Source organism: Rousettus aegyptiacus, unplaced genomic scaffold (genome assembly GCF_014176215.1).
Source record: "Rousettus aegyptiacus isolate mRouAeg1 unplaced genomic scaffold, mRouAeg1.p scaffold_m13_p_7, whole genome shotgun sequence".
Lineage (NCBI taxonomy): Eukaryota > Metazoa > Chordata > Mammalia > Chiroptera > Pteropodidae > Rousettus > Rousettus aegyptiacus.
In genome coordinates this window covers 102,842,514-102,855,571 of record NW_023416310.1, presented here as the reverse complement: position 1 = coordinate 102,855,571, position 13,058 = coordinate 102,842,514, and the positions used below count along the sequence as shown (strand labels likewise).

At 33.5% G+C, this 13,058-nt stretch overlaps 1 protein-coding gene across 3 annotated transcripts in view; it reads left to right on the top strand.

The window, feature by feature from the left end:
- The window catches only part of RAD50 (RAD50 double strand break repair protein), an 84,149-nt gene that overhangs the window by 56,896 nt on the left and 14,195 nt on the right, over positions 1-13,058 (top strand). For all 3 annotated transcript variants that reach the window (XM_036224182.1, XM_016118400.2, XM_036224183.1), the window contains 2 exons: positions 3,778-3,905; positions 5,760-5,984. In XM_036224182.1, the coding sequence (XP_036080075.1) occupies positions 3,778-3,905; positions 5,760-5,984 (353 nt within the window). The remainder of the gene's footprint in view (positions 1-3,777; positions 3,906-5,759; positions 5,985-13,058) is intronic.

The window sequence follows — 13,058 nt, the reverse complement described above, 5'->3', positions numbered from 1 at the left end:
GAAACTATAAAATAGAAAATTACAGGCTAATATCCCTGATGAGCATAGATGCAAAAGTTCTCAAATATTAGCAAACCGAATCCAGCAATACATTAAAAAAGTCATACGCTATGATCAAGTGGGTTTTATTCCTGAGATGCAAGCTTGGTTCAATATCCATCAATTAACATGATAAATCACATAAACAAAATGAAGGATAAAAATCATATAATCATATCAATAGATGCACAAAAAGCAATGGATAAAATCCAGCATCCATTTATGATAACTAAGTGGATATAGAGGTTGCACTCTTCAACATAATAAAGGCCATATATGACAAACTCAGAGCTAACATCATATTCAATGGTGAAAACCTAAAAGCTTTTTTTTTTTTTTTAAGATTAAGAACAATACAGGGATGTCCACTTTCATCACTTTTATTTGACATAGTATTGGAAGCCCTAGCCACAGCACTCATACAATAAAAATAAATAAAAGGCATCCAAATAGGAAAGGAAGAGTAAAAGCATCACTATTTGCCAATGACATAATACTATTTAGAGAGAATCCTAGAGCCCACCAAAAACTATTATAACCTATAAATGAATTAAGTAGCAGGATGCAAAATTAATATTTAGAAAATAGTTGCATTTTATACACCAATAAGGCAATATCAGAAAGAAATTAAGAAGCCCATTTACAATTGCATAAAATACCTGGGAATAAATTTAACCAAGGAGGTAAAGATCTGTACTCTGAAAACCATAAGACATTAAAATAACTTCAAGAAGATACAAATAAATGAGAACATACACTGTGCTTGTATATTGGAAGAATATCATTAAAATGTCCATATTATCCAACACACTCTGTAGCTTCAGTGCAAGCTCTATCAATACACTAATGACATTTTTCACAGAACTAAACAAATATTCCTAAAATTTATATGGAACCACAAAAGACCTCAAATAGCCAAAGCAATTTGTAGAAAGAAGTTGGTATCACACTACCTGATAACAGACTATACTACAAAGGTATCGTAATCAAAATAGCATGGTACTGGCATAAAAACAAACATAGGTCGATTGAAGAGAATAGAGAGTCCACAAATAAACCCATGCCTGTGTGGTCAATTAATCTATGACAAAGGCAACAACATACAATGAGGTTAAGACCATTAAATGATACTGGCAAAACTGGACAGTTACATGCAAAAAAATTATGCTAGACCACTTTCTTATACCATATACAAGAATAAACTCAAAATGGATGAAAGACTTAAATGTAAGTCCCCAAACCATAAAACTTTTAGAAGAAAACATAGGCAATAAACTCTTTGATATAGCTCTTAGTAATATTTTTTTTGGATATGTCTCCCAGAAAGGAAAACAAAAGCAAAAATAAACAAATGGGATTACATTAAAAAGTTTTGCACTGCAAAAGAAACCATGAACAAAACAAAAAGGCATCGTACTGAAAGGGAATAGATGTTTGGCAATGATACATCCAATAAGGATGTACCTTATATTCAAAGTATATAATGAACTCAAATAGCTGATCATCAAATAAATAATATGATTAAAAAATGGATAGAGAGCCTGAATCAACATTTATGCAAAGAGTACATAGAGACGACCAATAAAAATATGAAAACATCACTAATCATCAGGGAAATGCAAATTAAAATCGCAGTGAGATATCACCTCACACCTGTCAGAATGGCTGTCATCAATTAATAACAAGTACGATAAGGATGTGGAGAAAAAGGATCCTTTGTGTACTGTTGGGATTGTAAATTTGTGCAGCCACTATGGAAGACAGTATGGAGGGTCCTCAAAAAATTAAAAATAGAACTTCCATATGATTTAGCAATTTCACTTCTGGATATTTATCCAAAGAAATCTAAAGCATTAATTTGAAGAGATACCTGCACTTCGTGTTCATTGCAGCAGCATTTACAATAGTCAAGATAACGGAAACTACCTAAGTGTCCATCAATAAAAAAATTAAGTTGTGTACACACACACACACTAGACTATCACTCAGCCCTAAAATGAATGAAATCTTGCCATTTGCGACAACGTGGATGGACCTAGAGGGTATTAATGGTAGGTGAAATAAGTCAAACAAGAAAGACAAATATCATATGACTTCACTTGCATGTGGAATCTAAAAAACAAGAGAAATGAACAAACAAACCCCGAAGAGAAAAAATTGATGATTACCAATTCAGAGGGGAGTTGGGTGATGAATGAAAAAAGTGAATATTAAGAAATACTAATTGGTAGTTAAAAACCAGTCACAGTGATATACAGTACAGCACAGGGAATATAATCAATAATAATAATTGGTATCTGATGGGTCCTAGACTTATTGGGGAGGAATCAGTTCATAATTTACATAAATGTCTAATCACTATGTTGTACACCTGAAACAGCTGGAACTGAGAAATAATTTACAAAAGAAAAAAGTTATTTCCTGTGGCCATTAAAGCAAATTCCAGTGTTACGTAATGATGAAAACAAGCAATAGCACATTGTCTTGTTCCTAATAAGGAAAAAGTACAAGGATAGTCTCCCATGGAAGAATTTTAGAGTCATAGCAGCTGCAGTTGTACATGAGGTTGCCTTGGCAACAAAAGAATATTTGCAACCATATGATTTAATCTCCTTTCACTGCTTGTAAGATGCCTTTAATAGATGTGTATATGTTTATGTTATTATTTCCAGGAAAACTGAAGGAAGCCTTAATGATAGTTAATTAAAAAAAGAAAAAGAAAACCTCAAAATAGGGATTCAAAGATGGGCAAGGTTGGATATGAACAAATAAGCATGTGAGAGAAGTTCTTGGCTGCCCTCCTCTCCCACCTCCCAGATCCTTTTTCCCTAGTGACTCTGCACCATTACTGTTGGCAACAAGATATATCAAAGATCTACCTCTTTCTCCTTCTTCCTACACTGATTTTACCTCGCCTGCAAGGGTTACTGAAGGAGGCTCCTGCTCCCTCTTTGAGAAGTCCTGGCTTTGAACTTGCAATGCGTTTTCTATAATCAGGCTCTGTTAACCAACATTGTGTCTGCAGGAAATTTATTTCTCTAAATTTCAAATTTCAAAGAGGAGTCAACTTAAAATTTTTTTACCAATGTTTGTTTCTTAACATAAGTCTGTTATCACCAGCAAAACTACTGAAATATTCTGTTGGTGTTCCTGCTGCTGCTAAGTGATTAGGTCTCTTTTTTAAGGTCAAAACTATTCAGTAAGAACAGCCAACTTTTTAAGTTTTCAGTTCAATTCAAAGGCCAGAAAAGTGTCATCAAGTACATAGATATATACTATTTCTGTGGCATTTCTTACTACTTTGTATGATTATTATATGTCAGCTTGAATGTAAAGGTCTTATCTGATATACTTAACAGTATCTAAGTATTGTCACATATTAGGAGACAAATACAACCAGGTAAATAAATTGAGAGAAACCTCTGATAAAAGTGATCTTTTAGATCAGTAAGCTCCATTGTAGGGTTCCTATGCAAGATGATTTAGTGGGATATAGGTATAAACTATTTAAACATATAGTTATTTATTTCATTAATTAAATTTGTTTTGCGTGTATGCGTGTCATCCAGATTAGTCTGGTTCTGCAGATCCCCTCACACTGGCTTACTCTCCACTCTGTTGCATTTAACATGATTCTAAGTAAGGTAGAATTAGCTCTCCCTGTCAGCAGTTTCCTGTTATGAATCACATGTAGGTTACTTGATTATTTTTGTTAACTGATTTAATATTTACATTTAGATACAAGAAAGATGGCTGCAGGATAACCTCACATTAAGAAAAAGAAATGAAGAACTAAAAGAAGTTGAAGAAGAAAGAAAACAACATTTGAAGGAAATGGGTCAAATGCAGGTTTTACAAATGAAAAAGTATGCTTTTAAAAAGGATTAAGACTTTAGCCTAAATGTCCCTTGAAACTTAAAGGAAGGTGGACAGGATTTTTATACAAATATATTTCATGGCTTTGCGAATTAAATTCCTGAAGAAGTGATGTAGAATGTATAGTCATACTGCAGTGATGGGCAGGTTTAAAATGCCATGCCCCCAGATTTCTACTAGCCTGCTTCACAAGATAATGTTGCTGAGCAAAAATAGCCTATAGACCCTGCCTAGGTCAGAGCTTGTGCAGTTTCTAATATTGCCAGTAGAGTAATTCCCAAAGTGATTTGCCATTGTAGACCCATTTTAGATTGTCCCAGTTGTATGCCAACTAGGGCAGGGGTTTTTTTCTTTTTCTTTCTTTTTTTTTTAAGATTCACCTAATTCTTCTCTCATCTGGTTTTCTTGGTACTTAATTGTAGTTGCTGTCTTCCTAGTGCAACAGAGAAGATTTTGTTCTTGCCTTCTTTGCCTTAGAGTTGCCTTAAGAATTTCATAAGAACCCTGTTGATGCTAAGGCACTAGATTAGTATAAAAGATTGTGCTCATCAAGTAGATTTTTGAACCACCTCAGCAGGTTAAATATAGGTTTCTCATTCATTTAGCCATTTCTTGTAGATTTTTCATTTGTCTTCTTAACTTTATAAACAAACCTGAACCAAAGAATGCTTAAGTTTTTCTAAGGGATATAGTAAATTGAAATTTTAATTTAATTCATAAAACCTAACAAATGGTTAATCCTTTGTTATTGTAAGAACTCATAGTTTAGCTATTTAAAATCACTTTGATATAATAAGGAAATCAGATTTTACAACTGGAATAGTTCTCCATCTTCAGCATCTTCATTTTTTAGGCATTAGGACACTGAGACCCTAAAAGAATCATAGGAAATTATGATGAAAGCCAGGAACGTGACCCAGATTTCCTAACTTCCAAGCCTCAACTCTTTAATGCTATTCTGTTGGTGCTCTCAATGGCAAGTTGGAAAAAGTAAAGCTTTTTAGAAGAAACTTTAAAAGTAATAATTTAGTCTTTGCTACCAAAGACCAAAAACAGATATTTTTATGATTTCTTCTGTGATCAGTACATACCAGTGCTTTTTTTTTTTATTTATTTATTCAGATTACTGAGTATAACTGTTCTTTTTAAAACCTTTTTTCAATCAGGACACAACAGAAATATCAATAAAACAGATAATCAAGCCAGTTCTTTAAGGATATTCATAAACTTGAAAGCAGTGCCTGGCACATAAGACAGTGCCTAAAAAGTCATTGTTAGGTGAATGAAGATTTTTAAAGCATACGTTAATACCTGTATTATCTACCAATTTATCAGAAAAGTTTGGATAATTTACTTTTTTGGTCAGTGTTAATGCTTTTTTGCATACTTGTGCAAGGGAAAGTTTGTTTTTATAGAGGACTATGAACTTTATTGTAAAAGTTAATAGTTTAATTGATGTAAAATTATATTTGTTTTAACATATTGTGAACTACATTTTGACACCTGTTATTCAGTAACTTCTCCGTATTGGTAATTGTATATTCTCAGTTCACAATCAGAAGTTTGTGAATTTGTAATGTTAATCAAGAGTGCTTTACTTAGGTTAATCTATGAATACAAGTCAGAAACTTTCTCATTGCTCACATGTTATGAGAGTTCTTTGTTCAGCACACAGAAGTCAGCTGTTTAGAAAACTGGATGCTTGAGAAGCTTAAAAAGCAAGAAGAGGCTGTTATATGCTGATTGCAAATGAGAATGATAAATGATACTTATCTCTCTAAAGAGACCACTTCAGGCTGCTAAAAGCTAAGAATATCCGTCATGTGTCATTTTTCCTTTTACAGTGACCATCAAAAGTTGGAAGAAAAAATAGAAAGTATAAAAAGAAATCACAGTTTGGCAATAGGGCGACAGAAGGGTTATGAAGAAGAAATTATTCATTTTAAGAAAGAGCTTCGAGACCCTCAATTTCGAGATGCTGAGGAAAAGTATAGAGAAATGATGATTGTTATGAGAACAACAGAGCTTGTGAACAAGGATCTGGACATTTATTATAAGACTCTTGACCAGTAAGTATTGGACTGGGAATTTGGTTCTCATTGCAGTGATTAGCAACTAGCATATTTTTGTCATATTCTCCTTTCTTTTTAATTATATTTTATACATAACAAAGAATGGAAAAAATATGTGAATATACACACACATGCTGAAGTTATGAAGGTAAGTTGTAAAACATATTCAGAAATACTCAACGATACCACCCTCATACACACACCCAATCCAAGAACTCTACTGTTATCACTAACTGACATCCACTTAAATACTCCTCCTTATCTCAACCTTCTGTCATTCCCACTCCTGGTAACCACTGCTTTCTATGCTTTTTTAAAAAAATAGTTTTATCATATGTACGTTGGGGGTTTTTTCGAGCTTTTAAAAAATATATTCTATGTATCCTTCTAGGATTTGCTTTTTCACATGTTTTATTTTTATATACTCATGTTGCTTATAGCTGTAGTTCATTCATCTTCACCAATGTACAGAATTCTGTTGTGGGAATACACCATTGTATATCCATTCTCCAGTAGATGGACATTCAGTTGTTTTCAGATCTTTACCCTTGCTACTAGGAGCGTTCTTGTCATGTCTTTTGAAGCAAAAGTGTAAGAGATTCCCTTGAGTATATGTGGGAGGAAAATTTCAGGGTTGTAGGGTATGCTGAGTTTTATAAAATGATGTTAAATTTTTTGCCAAAGTAGTTTCACTAACTGACACCACTAGCAGAATATAAGCATTTTTCGATAAATCTTCTGACATTGATTTTTATCAGTTTCTTTATTTTTTACTAATCTAAGAGGTTTAAAATGATAAATCATTGTGGTCTTCATTTGCAGTCCCTGATTTCTAATATTGCTGAACATATTTTCATATTTGATCATTTCGTTTCTTTGAAACATTTGTTTATATGTTTTACCCATTTTTAATGTCTTATTGGTCATCTTATTGACTTGCAGTGTTCTTTATCTCCTCTATGTTTTAGTTCTTTTTTCAGTTATGTGAATTGCAAATAAATTCTCGAGCTTTTTATGTTTATCTTTTCAGTGATACTGTCTTTTAATGAACAGATTAGATTTTAAAGTAGTCGAATTTAGCAGTCTTCTCTGGTTAGCTCTTTTTGTGTCTTGTTTAAGGAATCCTTCTCTACTCCTATATTTTCTTCTAAAAGTTTTGAAGTTTTGCTTTTCACATTTTAGTACATTTAGGTATTAACTCTTAAATTGAATTTTATGGACAGCAAGAGATAGGAATTCAATTTCATTTTTTCCTTTTGGATAACCAACTATCCTGGCTCTGTTTATTGAGTAGTCTGTCCTTTTCTTAATGATCTGCAGTGTCACTTAAGTCATATATCAGAATTTCATATGTGTATGGGTCAGTTCTGAGTTTTCCATTCTGTTTCATTGGTCATTTTATACTACTGTTGAAACTGTCTTAATTACTACAACTCCGTAATATATTCTGCATATAACAGAACTTTGTGTTTCATTCAGTCTATATGGTCTTTTAACTAGTGATTTGATCCTTTCAATTTGTGATTGATTACAGAGTTGTATTTTTTTCTCTTTTTTTCCCCACATTCCTGCCTTCTGTGAGATTGATTTTTCATTATTCCTCCTTTTTCCCTTCTTTAGATTGTAAATGACATATTCTGCTTTAGTTATTTAGGTGTTTACCTTTAAATCTTTAACATGCATATTTTAAAATCAAAAGCATTGATTCTCAAAGCAGTTCTGGAGCAGCATTATCAGTATTACCTTGGAACTTGTTAGACAGGTGTGACAGGCAGAGATGAAGTCCCACACCCACACTGTGGAGATTAATAAACATAGCTCAGCTTTGAAGATTCCCCCTGGGGAACAAGGGGTCTGAGCCCCACACTGGGCTCCCTAGCTGATGCACTTGTGCTGAGGAGTCCCTATAACATCTGGCTTTGAACACTACCAGGAATATCCTAGGGAGTTGAAGGGCAGTAGGAGACTGAAATATCCTTCTTAAAGGGTTTGCACACAAACTCATTAGCTCAAAGCTCTATCACAGAGGCAGCAGTTCAAGAAGTGCTTGGGTCATATGCGGAGGAATTAAAACAACTAACTTTATGATGAGACTGGAAGGCCAGGAATCAGTGGGAACTCTCTCAGGAGACAGAAGCACTGGTGGGTGCCATTGTTCCTTTGTTGAGCTCTTCCTTGCACCTAACAGGCCCCAGATAAGTGGACACAAAATCCGTCACTCTTCATTAACCTGGCTATCACTGTTTGCCCTGTCCCAGGGTCTCCCTGAGACCTTGCCCAACCACCTAACTTGTTCACCTGGCCAGAGTCTCTTTCAGCGACTCCAGCGGGGGGATTCTGCCACTGGGCCTCACATAAGGCCACTCTTTCAAGATTGGGAGACGTAGCAGATCTATCTAACACATAGAAACAAACACAGAGATGGCCAGAACAAGGAGACAAAGAAGTATATTTCAAATGAAAGAACAAGACAAACTCCAGAAAAAGAACTAAATGAAACAGACAAGCATTCTACCAGATAATAGTTCAAAACAATGGCTATAAAGATTCTGAAAAATTTGAGAGAACTCAGTGAGAACTTCAACGAAGAGACAAAAAATATAGAAGCCAACCAGGACTGAGTGATACAATAGCTAAAATGAAAACTACACCAGAAGAAATCAATAGCAGATTAGATGATGCAAAAAATGAATCAGGAATCTGGAGGACAAGGTAGCATAAATCACCGAATTGAAACAGCCAAAAGAAAAAAATATCTTAATGAGGGACCTCTTAGACATCAAGTATATAAATGTTTTCATCATAGGAGTCCAAGAAAAAGAAAAAGAGAAAGAAAGAGATAGAAAACATATGAAGTAAACGTCCCTAACCTGGTGACAGAAGTAGACATACAAGTCCAGGAAGTGCCGAAAGTCTTAGACAAAATAACTCAGGCCCACACCAAGACACATCATAATTAAAATGCGAAAAGTTAGAGATAAAAAGAGAATCTTAAAAATAAGAGACAAGCAGTGAGATATGTACAAGGGAGCCACCATCAGACCACTAGCTGATTTTTAACAGAAATTTTGTAGTCCAGAAGGGAATGGCACGATATATTCAAAGTGATGAAAAGGGGGGAATACTCTGCCCAGCAAGATTATTATTCATAATTGAACAATAGATAAGGAGTTTCCCAGACAAAAACTAAAGGAGTTCATCACCACTAAACCATCATTATAAGACATATTAAAGAGACTTTCTTTAAGTGGAAAAGGCCAAAACTAAATATTATAGAAAGGAAAAAAATCTAATTGATAAAAGCAAACACTAAAAGTAGTGAATCAGCCAATGATAAAGCTAGTATGAAGGTTAAAATACAAAATAAGATGTGTATAACTGCAATAATAAATTACATACACAAAAGATGTAAAATAGACGACAGAAACATAAATGAGGGTGAGTCAAAATGTAGTGCTTTTAGAATGCATTCAAGGGTTTTTAAGCAACCATAAACTGAAAATAGACTGCTACAAACATATCTTGGTGTATGTGACTCTCATGCTAACCCCAAACCAAAAACCTGTAATATGTAATAATACACAAAAATAGAAAAAGGAATACAAACTATTATAGAAAGTCATCAATGTACAAGAGAGTAGAAGAACAGAGAAGAACCATAAAAATAAGTTGAAAACTAAAATGGCAGTAATTACATACCTATCAGTAATTTATCATTATTTTTAATTACTTTCAAGGCATAGGGTGGCTGATTGGATTTTTTTAAAAAGAAGACATAAGCTGCCTACAAAAGATTCAACTGGAAATCAGAAGACATACAGAATGAAAGTGAAGGGATGGAAAAATAAATTTAATGAAAATGGAAAAAATCAGGGGTGGCAAGCCTTACATCAGACAAAATAGACTTTAAAACAAAAGCTGTAACAAGAGACATAGACGAGTATTACGTAGTAATAAAGAGATCAACAAGTGGATATAATTACCCAACATAGGAGCACCTAAAAATATAAAGCAAATGTTAATAGACATAAAAGGAGAGATTGACAAATTTAAGAAGTTTGAAATTGTTAAACAGTTCCCCCATCACAACAGTATGAAAACTAGAAATCAATTACAAGGAGAAAACTAGAAAAAAAAACAAATGTGGCATGAACAACTAACCAATCAGTGGGTTAATGAAATTAGGTAAGAAATCAGAAGATATCTTGCAATAAATGAAAATGGAAACACAATTCAAATCTGTGAGACTCGGCAAAAGCAGTTCTAAGAGGGAAATTCATAGCAATACAGGTCTACCTTAGAAAACAGGAAAAATCTCAGTGTTACACCTAAAGAAACTAGAAACAGAACAAACAAAGCCAAAAGCGAATAGAAGAAAGGAAAGAATAAAGATCAGAGAAGGAATAAATGAAAAATAGAATGTAAAAAAATAACAGAAAAAAACTCAAGAGCTGGTTCTTTAAAGGGTAAAGAAAATTAATAAAACTTTAGCCAGACTCATCAAGAAAAACAGAGCCCAAATAAATCAGAAATGAAAGAGGAGGAAGAATTCAAGAAAGAATAACTTTTCTCAAACTATTCCAAAAGATTGAATAGGCGGGAAAGCTCTTAAATTCATTCTTCAATATCAGCATTATTCTGATAACAAAACCAGAAAAAGAACTATATAATAGAAAATTACAGGCTAATACCCTTGATGAACATAGATGTAAAAATCCTCAACAAAATATTAGCAGACCAAATCCAGCAGTAAAAAGATACACCATGATCAGGTGGGATTTATTCCAGGCATACAAGTTTGGTTCATTATCCGCAGATCAATTAATATGATATACCACATAAACATAATGAAAGATTAAAACCATATGATTATATCAATAGATCCAAGAAAGGCTTTTGAAAAATTCAACATCTATTTATGATAGAAGCTCAGCAAAGTTGTTATAGAGGGTAGATACCCCAATATAATAAAGGCCATATACGATAAACTTGCAGCTGATGTTATACTCAATAGTAAAACCCTAAAACCCTTTCTTTAAGATCAGGAATAAGACAGGGATGACAATTCTCTTTTATTCAACATAGTATTGGAAGTTTTAGCCACAGCAGGTAGACAGGAAAATAATAAAATGAGGCCTCCAAATCAGAAAGTAAGAGTAAAAACTGTCACAATTTGCAGATGACATAACTATATATAGAAAACCCTAAAGATTCCACCAAAAAGCTATTCGAACTAATAATGAATTCAGCAAAATTTCAGGATACAAACTCAATATTCAGAAATCAGTTCTGTTTTTATACTAATAATGAACTATGAAAAAGAAATTAAGAAAATAATCACAATTGCATCAAAAGTAATAAAATACCTACGAATAAATTTAAGGAAGTAAAAGATCTGTGCGAGCAATCAGATATTGAGAAAAAAAGAAAAGACACCAATAAATGGAAGGATATACCATGCTCATAGATTGGAAGAATTAATATCGGTAAAATGTCCATACTACCCAAAGCAATCTTCAGATTCAATGAAATCTTTATCAAAATACCAATAGCATTTTTCACAGAACTAGAACAAATAATTGTAAAGTTTATATGGACTCACAGAAGACCCTGAATAGCCATAGCAATTTTGAGAAAGAATATAGCTGGTGGTATCACACTACCTGACCTCAAACTATACTACAGAGCTATAGTAAACAAAAGAGTGCAGTGCAGCCACAAAAACACACATAGATGAATGGAACAGAAACCCACACCTATATGAATGCTCTATGACAGAGGAGACAAGAATATACAATGGGGGGGGGGGAAGATAGTCTCTTCAAACAATGGCACTGGAAAAATTGGACAGATAGGCAAAACAAAAAACAAAAAAACTAAACAACTTTCTTAACAACATATACAAAAATAAATTTGAAATGGAATAAAGACTTAAATGTAAGACCTGAAACCATAAAACTCATAGAAGGAAACATTGGGAATAAACTCTTTGACATTGATCTTACTTGTTTATTTATTTATGCATATGCGTCCTAGGGCAGTGACAATAAAAGCAAAAATAAATGGGACTACATCAAACTAAAAAAACCTTTGCCCAGCAAAGGAAATCATGAACAAAACAAAAAGACAACCTACTGAATGGGAGATCTTCACGAATGATATATCTAATAAGGGGTTAATATCCAAAATATATAAAGAACTTATACAATTCAACATCAAAAAAAAAAAAATCCAATTGAAAAATGGGCAGAGGACCTGAACAGACAGACATTCCTTCAAAGAAGACACACAGATGGCCAACAGGCACATGAAGAGATGCTCAGTGTCACTCATCATTAGAAAAATGCAAATCAAAACCACAATGAAATATCACCGCACACCTGTCAGAAAGGCTGTTATCAAAGGACAAAGGAAGTGAATGTGAGGATATGGAGATAAAGGAACCCTCATGTACTACTGGTGAGATTGTAAACTGGTGTCCCAAAAAAAAAAAAAAAAACTCATGTGACCCAGCAATCCTACTTCTGGGTATTATCCAAAGAACTCAAAAACACTAATTCAGAAATATATATGCCCCCCTATGTGCATTACAGCATTATTTACAATGACTAATACATGGAAGACACCTAGGCGAATGGATAGAGGCTGTGATGCATACACACAATGTAATATTACCCAGCCATGGAAAAGAATAAAAACTTGCCATTGCAACAACATAGAGGAATGTAAAGGGTATTTTGCTAAGTGAAATAAGTCAGAGAAAGACAAATACCATATGATTTCACTATGCATGGATTCTAAAAAACAAAACAAAACATTATTGTAATAACAATATGGTGCCAGATGGGTACTAGACTTATAGGGGGGATCGCATTGTAAGGTATATAAATTTTTAATCCCTATGTTGTACACTTGAAACTAAAGTAATATTGTATGTTGACTATAATTTTAGATAATTTCTTTAAAAATCAGAAATACTGTAATTAAAAAAAAAAATGACCTGACCCTTGAATATGACAGTGGAGATGGTTAATGAGTTTCAGGAGCAATCTCAATGGCCTGGCTGGAACT